The sequence below is a fragment of the Bidens hawaiensis genome, unplaced genomic scaffold, assembly GCF_021521415.1.
Source record: "Bidens hawaiensis isolate Kalapana, Puna unplaced genomic scaffold, B.hawaiensis_p1.1 tig00035854_1, whole genome shotgun sequence".
NCBI lineage: Eukaryota > Viridiplantae > Streptophyta > Magnoliopsida > Asterales > Asteraceae > Bidens > Bidens hawaiensis.
Window position 1 is genome coordinate 40,504 of NW_027496226.1, and position 20,157 is coordinate 60,660.

Genomic DNA, 20,157 nt, shown 5'->3' on the forward strand with positions numbered 1-20,157 from the left:
CATTGTGATTGAATTTACTCAACTAGATTGTCGGTTGAGCCGAAATAGCCAAGTATAATGAAATCCTTGATCCAATTTCCATAAAGGCTACGTAAATTAAGGTCCAAGAAATATCAATTGATAACCGGGTTGCGATTTAGGGTTGGATCAGGATGCGGGTTATGGGTATCCAAACATAAATTTCAATTTCAGCCCCTTATGTTTGAGGATGGGTACAAAAGGGGTTAATAGTTTAGTTAAGGGTGATTTTTGTCATAAGTTGAAAGTTATAAACATATATTAATTAAATACCTAGTAATAATAATATTATAAAAATTTATATACTCGATAAGCGCGATAAAATTTCCCGAACATAAAAAAAATGGATCGGGTAATGAATAATAATAAAGATATATAAGTCCGGAAAAACCGAGTTGTTACAACCCGGTGGTATTTAGTATTTACAAAGACAAACCAAATTACACCCGACCTCTCATTTCTTGTAATTAATAAGGATTAAAGGTATTGAAAGATCATATCGTAATCTTATTTTTAATATATATAAACGAAACATTTGAAATCTTTCTAATTACTCCTCACCTTCTTTCAAGCCACTATATTCTTTTATTTGTAAATAGAGATTTCTCATGTATTTGACCCGAATTCACGAGTATGAGTCTCACTAAACCCAAATAACCCTAAACAGGTTATAACATCTCATTAAATTAAAAATTAATCTTACCAAATATTTGATATGAAAATCCTATAAAAGGGATATAATAAAAGTTAATATCAGATTTTTTTAAAAAAATATATTATTTATAATTAAGAAACAATTTATAGTAAAAAAAATAAATAAGCGGGTAATTGGTCTCACTAAACCCAGATAGTTTTTAAACGAGTTATAACATTTCATTTATATGTGAAACTCTTTAATCATCAAACTCTAAGTATATTATTAACTTTCTTATAATAAATAAATTAAAATTTAAAAAAATATATAAATATTATAAACAAAAAAAGTAAAATAACCTCAAAATAGAAAATATAAAATAACCTTGTAATACATGAATATATATATATATAGGATGAAAACTATACAAATGTGAATCATCAAAATAACTTCAAAACACATGTAGGCGGTTTTCGGGGACTTTCTGCAATAATTAATTAACAATAGTCCTCTATTGACTTTCATAGAACTTTCTCTTTAATTAAGGAAGAAATTTTGGAGCTAACGTTAGCCTATCATTTTCTTCAAATCTAATTTAATATTTAAATGTTATTTTATTATATTTTATTATTATTATTATTTTAACAATCATACAATTAAGGGGGTGTTTTGGATTACTTATTTTCACCAACTTATAACTTATTAGTTTTTTAAAAAGTAATAAAGTGTTTGGGATTGTTTATATTGTACGAGGAAAAGTTTCATAAGTTACAATATTGTAACTTATTAACTTAATGAAAAGTTATAAGGAGGTAAAATAAGGAATCCAAAACACCCTGTAAATTACAAACACATCATCATCGCATATGGCCTAGTGATAGAAAATTTGGGTTCTTTGATAGGTAAAGAGATTCAAGTTCAGTCTTTACTTATGTCACCTTTTATGAATTATAGAAATAATAAATTTAAGCTAGGCCTTGTGAGGTCGTCTGTTTGAATCCCGAGCCCACTTGGGTTTTCTCCCACCGTTTGTTACGTCAGAAAGTTCTACTCTTTTGACGACACGACTGCCAAATAATAGCAGACAATATGGTTTCTCATCGCCAAACCAAATTCTAGTTCTGAAACCAACGTAAAACTAATTAAGACAACATATTCTAACAAGCGTATGACAACGACACTCTCTAGATTGAAAAGGGTGACCTAACACAAGTTGTTCAATAGAAAAAACTTCCTTATTTATATATTAATAAATATAAAGACATTAATTCAGAAATCAGGAGAAGCTACCGACGTGGTTCTTCGAACCTACATCCCACCATACGTTTGAACTTGAACTCTGTTTTGAACCGTTTAGAAATCCAAAAGAACTTTCATGGCTTTTCTTCTCTCTTTCGTCCAAGTAAGCAGCAGTATATATCTTTTGGATGTTCAGATGGAAACAGATCAAATTACAGAAATGTTGTGGAATAAGACATCACCGACGGTTCAATTGTCTGGTGAGTCCAGATATTTGACCCCTCTTTTGGTTTCTGCAAATTATCAACAGCCACAAGATGAACCTTGTCAATCTGATTCATCTCAATCTCCAACCACATGTATGTCTTTCTTCCTGATCTCATTTCTAGCTTCATTTATCTGTTAGTTATAATTTAAATTACTATTTCTAGTTATCTATTGTGTTTAGCCAAGATACTGTTTCCACTTTCTTTATTGAGGTTCCCTCCATTCTATCTGGTACAAATAGAGGTTAACGTATGAATAGCCAGATTGATTATGCTAAGCGTTAACATCTAGTTACTCTGGTTATTCGTACGCTTAGCATGTTAACCTTTATTTGTACTGGATCCCATCTCCCATGCCTACATAGAACAACAAGAGTAATTATGTTTAGCGTACGAATAAGCAGAGTAATAAAGTAATTATGCTCAACCAGCGAATAACCAAAGTAATTATGCTGAGCGTACCTGTACATATAGAGGTTACCGCACGAACAAGCAGATTGATTATGCTCTGCATTAACCTCTATTTACTCTGGCTGTTCGTGCACTTCGCGTATTGACCTCTATTCGTACTACATCCCACACCTACATAGAATAGCCAGAGTAATTATTTTGAGCGTACAAATAACCAAAGTAATTATGCTCAGCCGCCTCAGTGTACTATAATTACTTTGGTTATTCTATGTAGCCATGTAGGCGTGGGATCCGGTATAGATAGAGGTTAACATGCAAAGCGTATGAATAAATAAAGTAATTATGCTCAGCATAATCATAAATGTTGTAGTTCTTTTTGTTGTGAGTAATTAGGATTAGACTACTTTTAAAACGTAGCATAATAATTATTACTCTAGTACAAGCATAATTACTCTAGATATATGTACACTACGCATGTTAAAAGTTCTTTGTATTTGATCCTAACACCTAAATATAGCATTCAGATATATTTTTCTATTTACCTTTACATCATCTATATATAGTTCCGACTTGCAAATAAAAACCATGTTCCAACTATAGGTTTCAAGCTTCAGGCTGAAAGTTTGTATCATTGGGAAATAACGTATAAGATACGAGCTGCACTAAAGATCTTAACATTCCGTGAACAACATGTTATTGTTCAGTTTTGGTCGCCTCGTGCAGTTGGCAAACACCAACTACTTACAACCATAGATCAACCTTTTGGTCTTGGTGTGGTCAGTGATGAACTGTGTTCTTACAGGAGGGACTCTGAGCACAAAGCTTTTCTTGTGGACAGAGATCAAGAAGACGAAGATGTTAGTCCTCCTGCTCGGGTATTCAGGCAAGGATTGCCAGAGTGGACTTCTGATCTAACTAACTACAAGGCAAAAGACTTTCCACAACAAGACTGTGCGATCGCTGCAATCTTCATGGGTATTTGGCTTTACCAGTGTTTGATTCTACTACAGGGTTATGTGTTGGTGTGCTTGAGATTTTGACTTCCTTCAAGTATATGTGTTATGCGTTCGAGGTTCAACAAGTTCACAACGCACTAAAGGTTTTTTCTTTTAAACTTTGATCTCTCAAATATGATAATCTATCTCATTGGTCATCTCTAACTCCTATTGTGATATTGTAGGCAGAAAATCTGACAAGCCCCCAAGTTTTTGATGGCCCTACAGAAGTTCTCAGTGAACGCAGGCAAAACGAGTTGGATAAAATCTTCAGTATTTTGAAATTTACGTGTGACGTCCACGATTTGCCTCTTGCTCAAACATGGGCAGTGTCATCACCCGGTAGTTTTGTTTCCCATAATAAAGTTATAGAGAAGACGTGTAGTAGTTTTGATACCAAATGCATCGAGAAAGTCTGCATGTCCATATCTGCTCTGCCATTTTATGTTCGAGACTTGAGCACGTGGCAATTCAGGAAAGCGTGTACAGATCAACACTTGGATAAAGCCTGTGGCTTTGTTGGGAAGGCTTTGTTAGACCGTGGTTCATTCTATTGTCAAGATGTAACTAAACTAAGTGAAGATGAGTATCCTTTGGTACATTATGCGCGCATGAGTGGGTTAACCAGCTGCTTTACAATCTTCTTGCATAGTTGCGAAGACGATGATGATGGCAAGGACTATGTGTTAGAGTTCTTTCTATCGAATAAAGATAGCAGAAATGTACTAAACTTGGTGCAAACGTTGAAGTAGAGAGTTGAAGTTGCGTCTGGATTTGAGTTGGGTGAAATATCACATTTAGAAGTTACTGAACCACCTAGCGATGTTAGTTATTTGTCATCAAGTATTATTCCTCATACTATACAATTATCATCAACCACAACGGCTAACACGTTGATGGATTCATCAGATTCGGAGTCATTTTTGGCAAATGCTGCTAAAACAGACTCTGCAAACGTCCCAGACCAACGGTCATCTAAACAAGTTCACCCTAATAAACAGGGGTGTGACAATGTAAGCAAACAGAAGATTAAGCAAAGCAGAAAACGTAAGATAGACTCTCTAACAATGGAGGCGGTCGAGCAACATGTTGGAAAACCATTAGATCAAACTTCTAAAATTCTTGGTGGCAAGTCCTCTTACTTATTAATTTACTATTGTTTGTATTCTTACCTTCTATAATATTTTAATGAACATAATCTTAACTTTGGTCTGGTTTGTTCTTTTCCAGTTAGTAGGTCTACAATGAAGCGTTTTTGTCGGGAGCATGGGATGTCTAGTTGGCCAGTGCCAAAACATAGCAAAAGAACCAGTTCTGTTACCAACCCGAAGCTGTCACAAGAATTATGGCCAGAGAAAAACTTGCAAAAGTCTTCAATTCGTGTTGTTGTTTTCGTGGTGTTAAGGGTTAAGCGTTGGAGTTGTTTAAGTAAAAACCATGGGTTTTCAGGCAGGTGGTGGATTTGCGGCAAGCATAGCTATCGTCCTTTAAAATTAGGTTCTATACCAAGTAGCAAGACTGGTTGTGGGCTTGAGGCGCTGGAGATGTAGGAGCTTAAACAAAAGAGGTTATCATGCAGGGAACAGTGTGGCCCACGCGGGGTTGTTGACGGTGAAGGCGAGTTATAAAGATGATATGATAAAGTTCCGGTTTCCTGTTTCGTCTGGGTTGTTGGAACTAGAAAAGGAAGTGGCCGAAAGGGTGGATGTAAAGGGTCAAAGGCTTAGTCTAAAATACAAGGATGAAGAGAATGATTTGGTACTCATTACTTGTGACGCTGATTTGGATTTTGTGGCTAATAGGACAACTATCAGATTACTCGTCGACGTGGCCGATTGATTATTATTAACATTTAGATCTCATGCAGCGACGGCAACCGGCAATGGTGGTGATGTATCATTATTATGTTTTTTTTGTTTTTTTCTTTGTATAACTAAACTGAACTAGATAGTCTTAAAAACAATAGGTTGAGTTGCAAGCTGAGATCATAACTTGATTTCATAAAAGCTTGTTATCCAACTAGGTAGACACTAAACATAAGCTTGTTATCCAACTAGGTAGACACGAAACATGAGCTGTCGAGCTTTAATATCTAATTCAGTCCATTCCAAGATTATGTACTTTCTTCACTTTCTTGGGTATATTACCCGAAAGTAAACAACATATATAAACGCATAGCAAATCGTCATCCTGATTCTTAGAGATGCTTTCTAAGCTGTCAAACTCTACAGGGAACTTGAAACCTTTTTTTCACCATCCGCAACCTCCAAACCATTTGCAAACAAGAAGGATTGGTGCAGGTTCAGATTAAGAACTCTTGAGAACTTCTACTCTTATCAGAAATTCATATCTTAGTGTTCATCCTATTCAAGGATCAATTTCCATACAGTGACTAGTGAATAACAAATGTTTAGTTTCTTAAACCTAACGATTAGAACCGTAAAGTATCGTGTGATTCTTTCTATTTTGAATGTAATTTAAAATTTTGGAAAAAAAAAAGATAAAATTAGGATAGAATGTTTTAGAACAGTGTATGTTTAATAAATAAATTTAGAGGCCAAATTAACAAACACAAATGCTTAGAAAGTTCAAAAACACAAATTAAAGATCTTCACTCACAACTATATGTGCTAGTGTTTAATGTTTGGCTTTCAGCAACATGGACAATTAGTTTTATAGTATGGTTACTAACTGATGTATTAGAAAGTGACATAAGGTTATGGAAGTCTGCATCACAAGCAATGAGTATCAGATCATCATCTTCATCCCTGTATTTAAGATAAAGTCTTGTGTTATTCAACTTAAATCTTTGAGCCACCTGGTTTTCCAGTTCCATCAGCCCTGATGAAATTGGAAACTTGAACTTAATCATATCATCTTTATAACTCGCCTTCACTATCACCATCCTGCACTCATCTGAGACTAATATGAGCGCATTCGTCTTTGGGGATGCTGATGCATGAAGCACATCTAAAGTATTTGAAATCTGGTCATCAACAAGCTTGTAATCTTTATCAAAACGCGCTACTGGAGGCTTGGAAAAAGAAGTCATTGTCGCTATGGATACATCTGGTTCTTTTAACTGTTGTGAGGAAGAAAATAGCCCGCGAATCATCTTGCCACCGGGTGATGGATTTGATCTAGCAGCAAAAGAATTATGCTTGCCACATATCCACCACCTAGGTGAAAATGTATGACGATTACTTGAACAACTCCATCTTTTAAGCCTTACCAGTAGAAACACAGCAACATATATACCAAAACTAGCATTTTTCTTTTCGTAATTCGGCTTTGGCCAACTTGGTATATTGAAGTTACGGCAAACGCGCTTCAGTGTAGATCGACTAACTGTAACAAGAACGAAAGTTAAAATTAACATAGATACACCAATAAAGATAGTACAAGTATTGACAAAGCGTTAGACCCAAGAGTTAGCAGACTCTTATGGTTAAAAAAGCTGGCCAAACATTGGTGGTCTATTGGAAGACAAAACCTTTAAAAACCAAAGTTGGGAGGTCTTGGGTTCAAGTTTCACGAATGATAGAAATTCAAAAAACAAAAGGAAAAAATGGAGCACAACTTGGGCTACTGGTAGAGTTATAGGAAGCAGTGGATGGAAAGATCTCGACGATATGTGGAAAACTGTATATTCGGATTAGCTTAGTTGTTCGACCTGAGTTCCATCAACTAGAGGCTAGAGCTCCAATTTTGTCACCAAATTAAGATTTTTTACTATTTTTAGCATTTTCTAACCATTCTCTTTTCAGTGTAGAACTCGTAAATCGTTAATCGCCTTAATTTACACTTTTATTTATGCCTTTAATTGTACTTTTTAATTGTCAATTTTCAATTTCGAAGATTTAGCAATACCAACTAACAGGGACCGTCTCTTATTCACTGTTTTATGCATTCAATAATATACTACTTTATTTATGTGCTTCATCAAGTATAAAAATGCATACCGCCTAGTCTCTTGGATGCTTCCCCTATGGGCTTTCCAAAATATTGTTGGATGTTCTCTAGTGTAACAGAATCCATTTTGCGTTTTCTCCTTTGTTTAACAAAGTCTCCTTTTTCGGCAGCGATTACATTGATAATTTTCTTGCTTGTACGATCATCCGCACACAATCGATCAGCACTAGTAATATCACTACTCATGTTTTTATTAGGAGAAACTGGACCATAATCACATTGACTGATCTCCACAGGCATTCCAATTAATTCTGTGTTCAACAAATCTCCAAATTCAAAATAAGAAGATTTAACATGCAACTTCAACTTTTGCACCAGGTTTTGTAGATCTGTACTTTCTTTAATGCCAACTGGTAGAAAAAACTCTAATACATAACAGTCGTCATGTTTCTTGCTATGAAAGTAGATGGCTAAGCAACTTGTTAAACCACTCATGCGTGCATAGTGAACCAAAGAATACTCATGTTCTCCTAGTTTGGTTACATCTGCACAAAAACATGAACCATGAGATGACAATGCCCTCCCAACAACACCCTTGGATTTTAGCAAGTGATGCTCCCGGCAAGCTTCTCGAAAGGGCCAAAACCGCAAGTCATGAACATAAAATGGTAGACCAGTTGTTGACATGCATACTTCCCCTATGCAACTAGAGTTGAAGCTATTACATGACATTTCTATGTTTCTTTCGGTTGCCACGAAGCTATTCATCGAGGACACCTTCCACGTCTGTGCAAGTGGTAACTTGTGAGTGAAGCAGCAATCTTTTAAAATCTTGAAGATATCATCTAGTTCATGTTGTGTGTTTTTGAACTCAGCCTGTGCATTAAAGCATTTCAAGCGTTAGAAGGAACCAAGTGCTTGAACCACACTAAAGAAAAAGAGAGTATAATTTTATTTATTGCAATTTGAACCCGAACCCACATAAGATGTAGGACAATCAAATGCTTGAGGTGATGTCAGGTTTGCCTCCTGCAAGATAACAACAATCTAAAAGTTAAGAAACATAAATTAAGAAATAATGCTGAATAGTTTATTGGCGAAGTATTTTTTCCTGAAAAAAAAATACAGGATTTATTTATTTCAAGAGATTACAATGAAAAGGATACCAACGCTAAAACTAACCAACTAATGATAATGATATAAACATCGAACTATCGTAATATTTAAACTACATCTAAAATAATGACTAAAAAAATTTAAAGAGAAAAGATACAGAAATTTTCACATAATATATGATGATAATATTGAGAGATTGTGTGAAAACCTTAAGGGCTCGGTGAACTTCTTGAACCTCATAAGAACAATCAAGATATCGCAAAGATGTGACGGTTTCAAGTACACCAACACATGACATGGTAAGAGAATCAAACACTGGCAAAACCAAATATCCATGAAGATCCCAACTAATGGCACTATTTCGTAATGGGTGTTTTTTCGAATAGTAATTTGTTACATCAGAAGTCCATTCGGGCAATTGTTGCCTAAATACACGTACAACTGGGATGAGATCTTCTTCTTTACACTCTTCATCCACATGAAACCGGTTACGCTCAGATTCCCTCCTATAGCTGCAAAGTCTTTCATCGTGTATACCAAGGCCAAAAGGTTGACCAATAGTTTTTAGTAACTTGCGTTTCCCAACACTATATGGTGACCAAAACTGAATGAGAGTACACACATCACGAAGATTTAAGAGCTTTAGTGTTTCTTGTATCTTAACATTTACTTCATCTCCACCGATGTTTTGAGCTTTGTTCTTCAAACCTGTAGTTTATGTTGAAATCATATACCAAAAATACAATATACCTCTTTATGGCTATAATTATATATATGATACTTTGAGGGTACCATATGTGTGAACCCTTGGGTGGACAAAAGTAAAATTGCACTAATTTTGACGTTATTTTACTAATCACGTGAAAATAACGTTAAAAGTGGCGGAAGGTTAATCAGGCATCATGTGGTGGCGTTGATAGCCGAAAGACAAGGGCACATGCACCAATCAGCCGGTGTCCCGATGATTGAGTGTTATGTGTCTTATGTCCAAGGCTTGATTCAAAACTACTATCGAGCCGGGGGTCTCACCGGAAGCAGCCTCTCTATCCCTATGGGATAGAGGTAAGGCTGTCTACATCTTACCCTCCTCAGACCCTACCATAGCATTGCTATTGGTGGGATATACTGAGTACGATGATGATGATGATGATGATGATGATACTTTGAGGGTACCACACTAAGAAATATTATCAAACAAACGTTTAATCAGATAAATGTTAAACCACATCAAGACTAGCTAGTGTATATCTATTATTAGTGCATGGCATTGGACTTGCAAATGCATTCGAAACTCATGTTTCAAGTTTGAACAAGTTTGGTATAATCCTAATTAACTTTCCATTGATTGAAGTATGAGAGAGAGAGAGAGAGAGAGAGAGAGAGAGAGAGAGAGAGAGAGAGAATTGTGTGCAAGACTTCGAATATTGTTTGAACTTTAATCCATAAAGTGTCATTATTAGATGGAGTTCTTGAGCCACAATCACTTCATAAATCATACTATTATTTAGGATTAGTACTTATAATCTCATTTATCTTGACTTGTTGGTTCATAGTCTAGCAACTAAGTTGGAGTCAGTTACTTTAATGTTACTTTAATGTAGATACCATGGTAGGGCTTCCATCTTCTACGGAGAACAACCACTTCAAAGGTTGTAAGTTCTTGAGCTTCCTATATGGATTGGTTTTTCTTTCTTTTGTGTCAAAATCTTTTCATTTGGATCATAAGGGGAATTTTACAAAAATGTTTTGTACAGTTTTATACGATTAAGCTTCCGCTTTATATATATATATATATATATATATATATATATATTCAAACGGTATATTTAAAATCTCAATAATTTAAACACAAGTTAATTAATATATATTAAACCTTTTATACAATGAAATCGGAAATTGAAGAGGTAGGTCCACGCAAAGCCCAGTTGGACCCGCAAGACTCACCTTGAAGAGGTACGCCTGCGCAAAGACCAACTGGATCCGCAGGACCCACCATGCTCAGAGAGATGAAGACCTTACACGCAGTAAGCCAGCTGTTCCCGTAGGAAAGCCTCTCTTGGTACAGTACCCTGCCTGTCCCCGCAGCTGTGGGTACAAGCCAAGAAGGAAGGCTACCCGCACTAACAGTAAGGCTACACGCATAAGGCACTAACTCTTATACTTCAGCAATGTCACATGAAGAAGGAATGAGCAGGGCGGGAATATTCCCGCCCAAAAGAGCCAGTCCATACGCTTCCAGAAGATCTTTTGTACTATACCTACAAAAGTATGGACAAATAGACAAGATCTGACAAAAGCAGCCCATGAACCAATCACAGGGTGACAGCTCACTGACAATAGTACGAGGAGGAGCACGCTCCAGTACAAAATGTCACTATCAGCCGCTGCCTACCCACCAACTCCCATCGTGGCACGAACGTAGCCCGTAGTTGGTGGAAAAGGAATATTATACAGCTGGCCGTACCTGCTTGGAAACCTACCTTCGGCTATAAATACTCCAACACCTTGGAACGGTATCATCATCTTCTCTCTAGCTATTTCTCTCTATATACACTTATATTCAGGGCAATCTAGCCTGATTCTCATGCCGGAGGGTGGTCACAAGGAGGAACCCCCCCCCCCCATTCTCAGTAACGAGCTTACGGTGTCTGTTTTGCAGGTTGAGAAGAATAACCATCTTTGCCGGACCTAACCCTCGTGGGAAACATCTATTTACCCTAAGATTATCCTTAATCTGCCGGGGTCATTTAGTGTTTCTTCATTGGCGCCATCCGTGCATTAAGCTAGAACTTACTCTTCTTTTTCTCAGTTTTTCAAACTTCTGGAAAGATGGTTAAGGTTACTCTAATGCCAAAACCACCGAGTAACCAAGAAACTCCGGTAACCACAACCCCAGCTACTGGGGGGAACACCGGTGAATACACGATTGTTACGAACACTACCCCGGTTACCCAAGCCGGGGCAAGTTCAGTAAACAATCCCCTCCTGGGATTCATTGATACCCAGTTGGGGAAACAACAGACGAGACTTCCACGACAAACACCAGAACAAGTTAAACCTTGGGCGGAAGCACGTCAGAAAGAATTCCAAGCCGAGTTGGACGAACGTTTACGTTCACTCCAACAGGCCAATGACGAATTCGGAAGCACTCGACAACAGCTCAACATGAGCAATGATTGCGAGTACGTGGATGATGAAGATTGGGAAGAATCTGACAGTGACGCAAACCCTCGTCATAAGGCGAAAGGGAAGCGTAGAGAAGCAGACTTCCACTCGAGAAGAAATTTCGATGAAACCTTCAAACCAAAGAACACGGGGAGAAACCCACGTGACTTCTCCAAAACTTTCAGACCAAATGTTGCGAATGCGGGAACGTCCAAATTTGCAAGGGACATTGCGGAAGCAATCGCTCCAAAGAGTGCCAAACAGATGTCCAACATAGGCACTTACGATGGCATATCTGACCCGGACGATCACTTGAACAGATTTATAGCAGGGGCAACCGTCAGTAATTGGACGGAACCCACATGGTGTTACATGTTCCAGATGACGCTCGTCGGGGCAGCCAGAGCGTGGTTTGATCGTCTACCGGTCCACCACATCTATGATTGGGCAGACTTCCAGCACAAGTTCAGCCAGCACTTCCGTCAACAAAGAAAATATACTGAAGAGCAATGGAAGATCCTCAACTGCATCCGAGAGGAAGACGAATCTTTGCTAGACTTCATCACTCGCTTCAACTCAAAGAAGCTAAGTCTGGGCACTATAAGTGAAGATCTTGTTCGCGCCTCTTTCATCCAAGGCGCTGAGTACCCAGAGCTCATCCGCACGTTGACAGGTAAAGATGGCATGCCATCCACGTGGGATGCCATCATGACGGCAGCTAAACGCTTTGCCGAAACGGAGAAGCAACTGGGTAGAAATCTTCCCCAGAGCACAAACCTCTACACGCAGAGAACAAGAGAAAATAACGTCCGTACCGCCCGACAAAATAAAAAGAGGAAGCTTGGTATTTGGCAGTCAAGGATAAAGTTTGACACCTCATCCATCTCTCGCCCTCTCTTAGGCGGAAGGGACAACATGCACTCGTCGAACCGGAATCCCAGATGGACGCCACTCACCAAAAGCGTCACCAAGATATTTACCACCGAGAGGCTCCCATGGCCAAAGGCTTCAATAATCCGACAGCGTCAAAACGCTGATCAGAGCAAATCTTGTGACTTCCACGAGACAAAAGGCCACACCACTGAGGAATGCACATCCTTGAAGGATGTCGTCGAAACATTCGTTAAGGATGGGAAACTCACACACCTCGTGGCGTCAATCAAGAACGGAGTGAGGAAAGACAATCGGTACAGGGGCAATGGAAGGAAGCCCGTCGACATCAGCATTCACATGGTTCACGGCAACATCAGCGGAAGAAAACGACGAACAACAGAGCCAAGTGCGTGGAAGGAAGCAGAAGTGTGCTTCCCGCGTGTGCCATGGGGGCCCAACAAAGAAGGCCCCATAGTCATCAAAAGCCAGCTAGGGCACTACATCACCTCCCGCACCCTTGCTGATAATGGCGCTTCCTCAACGGTCATGTATAGGCAGTTCTTCGACAAGCTAGACGACGAAGACAAGGAACGCCTAAAAACAGTTTACGCCTCGATGGAAAGGTTCGACGGTAGCACAAACACCCCCTTAGGAATCCTATCTTTCCCTGTCACTCTCACGGACGGGAAGTACTCCCGCACAGAAGACGTGGACTTCGTCGTAATGAGGAAGCCACACCACACATACGACATTCTCTTCGGGAGAGATGGGATGGCAAGATTTAATGCCGTGGTGTCTTCGGTCCATGGTATGATGTGATGACCAACAGCTGAGGGCGTTGCTATGATCACGTGCATTCCCCAGGTATGCATCGCATCTGTCTCATCTAAACCCAAACCAAAGATGGCTAAACCAACCACCTCTGAGCCAGAAGAATGGGCCTTCAATGGCAAATACCCTGACCAGGCCGTTACCATTGGCCCAACGATCACTAATCCCACACGCACCTTACTCAAACGCTTGTTGCAAAAAAATGCTGACATCTTCGCGTGGACACCAGCTGACATGACTGGTGTACCCCGAAGTAAGGCTGAGCATAAGCTCAAGTGTGACCCGGCGTTTGCGCCGGTCATACAAAAGCGTCGCGTAATGGGTGCTGAGCAGGCTAACGCGTGTAGAACCCAAGTCAAGGAACTCCTTGACGCAAGCATCGTACGCGTTAGTAAATATCAAACATGGGTTGCAAATCCCGTCATGGTACCAAAATCCAACAAACAATGGCGCATGTGCATAGATTTCAAAGACCTAAACAAAGCATGCCCTAAGGATTGTTACCCGTTACCCGAAATTGACCATAAGGAAGATTCATTAGCACCGTTTCGCTTTAAATGCTTCCTTGATGCGTATAAAGGGTACCATCAAATCCACATGGCTGTTGACGATCAGGATAAAACCGCATTTCAGACGCCCGATGGCACATTTTGTTACCAAATGATGTCATTCGGACTAAAGAACACCGGATCCACATACCAACGCCTGATGGACAAAGAGTTTCATACCCAAATCCGGAGGAACCTGGAAGTTTACATGGATGACTTGGTCATCAAAAGCCTCGAGCCAGAGGCGATGTCGAAAGACATCGAAGAAACTTTCAACACGCTCAGAAAGATAAACATGAAGCTCAACCCGAGCAAGTGTTCCTTTGGGATGGAAGATGGGAAGTTCTTAGGAGTCATCGTTACCAAAGATGGCTTCAGATCGAACCCTGACAAGGTTGAAGCCATTATGAAAATGGAATCACCTACTACCATCAAACAGGCTCAGACACTGAATGGAAGACTAGTCGCACTCAACCGCTTTTTGGCAAACCATGCGGATAGGTCGTTTCCATTCGTATCAACATTGAGAAATTGTTTGAAGAAAACGCACTTCCGCTGGACACCAGAAGCGAAAGCAGCTTTTCAAGAGATTCGGTCACGCTTGGTCGAACTCCCAACACTCACAGCACCAGAAGTGGGGGAGGAATTAATTCTCTACCTCTCCGCCACAGACAGAGCAACCGGGGCAGTTCTACTAGTAGAACGAAAGGGCATCCAGATGCCCATCTACTATGTAAGCCGTGTCTTAACAGACGTGGAAACCCGGTACTCCACCCTGGAAAAATTAGTCTTAGCGCTTGTACAGGCTTCACACAGGCTAAGACGATATTTCCAAGGCCACCCAATCACCATTCTCACCAACTTCAAACTTGCAAACGTTCTTGGCAAACCCGAGTTGTCAGGGTGCCTAGCCAAATGGGCAATTGAGTTGGGAGAATACGCGATAAAGTACAAGCCAAGACCAGCCATAAAAGGCCAGGTCTTGGCCGACTTTATTGCAGAAGTCCCCGCTTCGCGGGAAAAAGAGTGCCAGGAAGAGGCTCAACCCTCTCCAGCACAAGACATTAACGATGTCTGGCGACTTTATACTGATGGAGCAGCCAACAACGAAGGTTCAGGCGCAGGGTTGAAACTAACTAACCCAGCAGGCCAAGAGTACACTTACGCTATTCGGCTGGATTTCCCAAGTACGAATAACGAAGCGGAGTACGCAGCATTCTTGGCCGGATTAAGAATTGCGCGTAAGATGGGGGTGAAAAACTTGGAAGCCCACGTGGACTCCATGCTAGTAGCTAACCAGATAAACGGGACGTACACGGCCGTGAACGAAACAATGGCCCTGTACCTCGCACAAGAAAAAACCCTTATGCGCGATTTCAACGATTGCAAAGTTGTGCACATCAAGCGAAGCGAAAATAAATCTGCGGATGCGTTAAGCAAGCTTGCATCATTAGCCTTCACCCACTTGGGAAAGGACATCCGCGTTGAACTTCTTGGAGCACCATCAGTCCCGCACAAGGAAATTTATGTCATCCAAACCGGCACGGAAACATGGATGACGCCAATCATAAATTACCTTGCGACGGGTGTATTACCAGAGTCAAAGACACAGGCAAGAAAGATACACTGTAAATCACTGAACTATCAACTTGTCGATGACATACTTTACAGGCGTAATTTTCTTGGCCCACTCCTCAGATGCGTTGACGACCAAGATGCCGACTACTTCCTAAGGGAAGTACACGAAGGCATCTGTGGAGTACACGTAGGTCCACGCGCAGTTGTAGCTAAGCTAAACAACGCGGGATACTTTTGGCCGGGGATGCACACGGATGCGCTGGCCTACATTAGAAAATGTAGGTCCTGCCAGCTCTACGCACCCAACACGCATCGCCCGAAGAACGAACTTGTTCCAGTCACTTCTTCGTGGCCATTCCAGAAGTGGGCTATCGATGTTACAGGCCCATTTCCCACAGCAGCAGGGAACGTTCAGTTCCTAGTGGTAGCCATCGACTACTTCACCAAGTGGATAGAAGCAAAACCCCTAGCCCAAATAACCGCAAAACATATCAAAAAATTTATTTGGGAATTTATTATTTGTCGTTTTGGACTTCCACAGAATTTGGTGAGCGATAACGGCACCAACTTTGCTGACCAAAAGCTACAAAAGTGGCTGAAAGAGCTTCAAATCACCCACACCTTTACCTCAGTGGCACACCCGCAGGGTAATGGTGAGGTGGAAAGAGCAAACAAGAGCATCGTCGACGGCATAAAGAAAAGACTTTTGGAGCATAGATCCGGCTGGGTGGACGAAGTTCCACATGTCCTTTGGGAAAACAGAACGCTGAAAAAAGCAAGCCCCCGTTCAGCCTCACCTATGGCACTGAAGCCATGGTTCCAATCGAGATTGGTCTACCCTCACCAAGAGTCATAACTCAACCAGAAGACAATGATGCGGAAAGACGGTTAGACCTTATGCTAACCGAAGAGCGCAGAGACTTAGCCGCAGCGCGTGAAGAGAACTACAAGCGACAAATGCAAAAGTACTACAACACGCGGGTGAAACTCTGCAACTTCAATGTCGGAGACTACATACTGCGTAACAACGAGGCTTCGAAACCTACCTTCGGCTATAAATACCTTCGGTATCATCATCTTCGGCTAGCTATTTCTCCAACACCTTGGAACGGTATCATCATCTTGGAACGGTATCATCATCTTCTCTTTAGCTATTTCTCTCTATATACACTTATATTCAGAGCAATCTAGCCTGATTCTCACGCCGGAGGGTGGTCACAAGGAGGAACCCCCCCCCCCCCTTCTCAGTGACGAGCTTACGGTGTCTGTTTTGCAGGTTGAGAAGAATAACCATCTTTGCCGGACCTAACCCTCGTGAGAAACATCTATTTACCCTAAGATTATCCTTAATCTGCCGGGGTCATTTAGTGTTTCTTCAGAAATACAAAAACTACACGGTTTTCTCTTAAAAATGTGAGTATAACCCGAAACCAATACATTAACCCATGTATATCGTGATTTAGCTAAAGAAATTCTTCTAGTTATAAAAGTTAATATATAACTTTAAGTAGGTTAGTTGTGCAAGGTGTTATATTTGTCAATTTAAGTCTGCATTGGCCAACGTTCCCCAGCTGATTTATTATCTCTATTCATTGTAGTGTTAAATGTTAGGCCTTCCCAAAAAGACGTTTTAAATTCATAAAAATGACAAGTACCAACTCCTTTTAAACGAACAACAAATTGGACGTATGCCCCATCATTTTCCAGCTACCACCGGATGTCATGAAAATGTATTGATATGAAATGATACCCCTCATGGTGTAACCTTCTGATAAGTTTATAGCGTTGCACAACACCAGGATTGATTGACCATATCATCGTACACAAACCTGATAGTCTTGGATCAATGTCATTGATAGATATCACCAATTTAATTCCATATGGATATCTCTCAATGTTTTGTTTACATGATTAAAAAATTAGTTTTCGGATCTTCTAAGCTTCATACATTAAATAGTGTCATACAATGCAGATTCTGTTGGAAATCAGGCCCAAGAACGAACACGGAATTTGATCTCAACAATTGACTTTTCTGTTTATTATAATTTTTGACACACCAATCTAACCATCTATTTATACTAAAATAAATCATGCTAAACTTACTCAAAAACTTACTCAAACTCCTAACTTCTATACATTCAAACGAACTAGCTAAACTTTCATAACATTCAAAAACTAAACAGATTTCTGAACATTCAAACTATTAATTAAACTAAACTTGCCATTTTAATCCCTTTGACTTTCACTCAATTCAAAATTAACTTTCAATAGATACACATGATTAATCTCATCAACAAAACTAGGGCTGTCAATTTATGACACGAACCTATTACCTATTAGCACAAAGTCTGAGTATGAGCTTAATTAACATGTTTCGTGTCTTAAACATGTCGACATGTTTAAATCCGTGTCCTAACAGGCTAAAGATCTGTTAACCTGTTAATAACATGTGTAAATTTTTATTTTAAAAAAATAAACATATATACACTCATAAATTCTTAAACCTAAAGTCATACCTATAAACAATATTTCACTAATGTCTGTCAGAACCCAATATTATATTTTTATCTGGATGTTAAGATTTGCATCTATGGTTTTTTGTTTCAAATATGTTATGTATTTGTCGTCTTTTATTTCTAGTATGTTATGAATTTGTGGTTTTTTTGTTGCACGCATGTTATGGATTATCTTTTAATTTAAGACTTTTATGCTCATTTTGAAAATTTTGGTTTCGTTACACATGTATTATTCATTGTGTCTTTAAACAGGTTCCTTAACAGTTCTTAACAGGTTAACCTGTTACTAAACAAGTTCGTGTTCATATTTGAAAAAAAATGACACGGTTAGTTATCGTATCGTGTTCGTATTTAACACAACATATCATCATATCTTATCGTGTCGTGTCCGACATGTTATGACAACCCTAACTACTATAATGACTACCATAATAGTGATGGATGGTGTGCCCAGAGGGTACATTATTTTAAGAGGGTACCCGCGTACTACTTGAAGAAGGACAAAGCACCTCTTTTTTTTTTCTTTAAACAAGTCCATTATTTTAGTGCAAATTTATTGTAAACGGTCTGTACCAGTTCTTTTTAATTTTAAAAGCAAGTGAAGCGAGAATCTGGAGGCATTTTTGAAGAATCCAAAGCTTACCCACCCTCAGGTCCAGTCCAGCGAGTAAATAATATATTGTGACCCCACTCCACCCACTTGTAGACGAACTTAAGTATTTTGTCGGCAATCCTTTGCCTTAAAATTTATGTGGAATCTGATACTTTAAGAAAAATAAAAGAGATACTAAAACTATATATACATGCTATCAATCTCCTGCTTAAATAAGACACCTGATAATATGATAAAAGCACATAGAATATATGTTCACAAGACTACAAAAAGATTGCAGGAGGAGAAAGAAAAACATTAATTTACTTAAATCTATATTTTCGATATATAATCCATTATAATTTTGGCTATAAACACAACTGCTGAAGCCAGAAATTCTAAACAATAAAAATTTAAAGACAGCAGTACATACCATCAGACTGATGAGGTTCAACGGGCGGAGTCTCTGGCAGCTCATGATGACGATCTACCACCATCTGGAGGTTTCTGTAAACCGTCGGTCGGGTCAAGTACTTGTTTGGATCTTCCAGATGTGAACTAGAATCTTGTTTGCTTGTATGGAACGCTGCAGCCATAAGGGAGACTTTTAGAGAAAGCTATACAAAGTTTGATATATGGCATGCGGACCAATCAAGGCTTTTTATTGTGAACCTCCGCATGACTTTTTGGAGTAAATTTCAAGCAACTGTGATTCGGTTCTAACATGCATGGTATATATATCATGTGAACCCTTTGAGTTCACTTAATTAATGCATACGCGTGTTTGATTTCTGGACTGGAATTCTTAGATTCAAAATGTTTGAAGTAACCATAGTAAGTCTCAAAACCGAGTCCACGTAATTAAGCAGTCACTCAACATGCGTGTAACGGTTTAAGTAAATTGTGTCAACATATTGTTTGTTTTGCTCCCGATCAGTTGTCCATCCTAAAACTCACAGTTTTCTTTAATAACGTTTTGTTAACTTTTTTAAACTTCTAAATACCTAGCTATGTATATTTTTTCCCAACACTCTGATACATATTTTATTAAAACAGAGTTTTATTCAAAATAAATCATTATTATTGTAGTGTGGGTCAACTACAACGATGTTTAATAGTTATAATCTTAAAAAAAACGAAGCTGTATTCAAAGAATGTGTTTTTTAACATTTTAAATAATTTTCACACGTGTTTTAATAGGTTAGATTGTAGATGTATATGTATGTATAAGATTCAATATATGTTGGATATTTTAGTATTATTGGATTAACTTGTCAATGGAGGAAATAACGTTAGAGATTAAACGAGTTAGGTGTCGCGGGAGTGCGGGCTTGTTTAACAATAATGTTATTTGGGCTTTGTTATTAGGTTTTATACTTGGGCTTAAGTGTAATGATAAATGGGCTTCTAATTAATTATTTGGGCTCATAGGGGATTGCATTTGGATTATATTAATCAGTGTT

The 20,157-nt window shown here is 39.0% G+C and overlaps 1 protein-coding gene and 1 pseudogene across 2 annotated transcripts; one reads left to right on the forward strand and one right to left on the reverse strand.

Moving 5' to 3' along the window:
- Positions 1 to 2,087: 2,087 nt before the first annotated feature.
- Positions 2,088 to 5,634, forward strand: LOC143587728 (protein NLP6-like; annotated as a pseudogene). Its single transcript, XR_013144957.1, has 4 exons — positions 2,088 to 2,250; positions 3,169 to 3,667; positions 3,749 to 4,695; positions 4,798 to 5,634. The product of XR_013144957.1 is annotated as a protein NLP6-like (transcript).
- A 495-nt stretch (positions 5,635 to 6,129) lies between these two features.
- Positions 6,130 to 19,236, reverse strand: LOC143587727 (protein NLP7-like). Its single transcript, XM_077068934.1, has 5 exons — positions 19,128 to 19,236; positions 8,800 to 9,299; positions 8,457 to 8,504; positions 7,526 to 8,351; positions 6,130 to 6,911 (listed from the first exon to the last, which is right to left on the reverse strand). Exons 1-5 carry the CDS (start codon positions 19,189 to 19,191, stop codon positions 6,175 to 6,177), a joined length of 2,175 nt encoding a protein of 724 aa, XP_076925049.1. The 5' UTR covers positions 19,192 to 19,236; the 3' UTR covers positions 6,130 to 6,174.
- Between the last annotated feature and the right edge of the window lie 921 nt (positions 19,237 to 20,157).

Bases quoted from the DNA above. Each gene is read 5' to 3' on its own strand.
- LOC143587727 (XM_077068934.1), bottom strand. From the start codon at position 19,191: ATGGTGGTAGATCGTCATCATGAGCTGCCAGAGACTCCGCCCGTTGAA. The intron at 8,505-8,799 runs GTTTTCACACAA...GTTATCTTGCAG, and splicing joins AAGTTCACCGAGCCCTTAAG to GAGGCAAACCTGACATCACC. The intron at 6,912-7,525 runs GTATGCATTTTT...TTCTTGTTACAG, and splicing joins AGCATCCAAGAGACTAGGCG to TTAGTCGATCTACACTGAAG.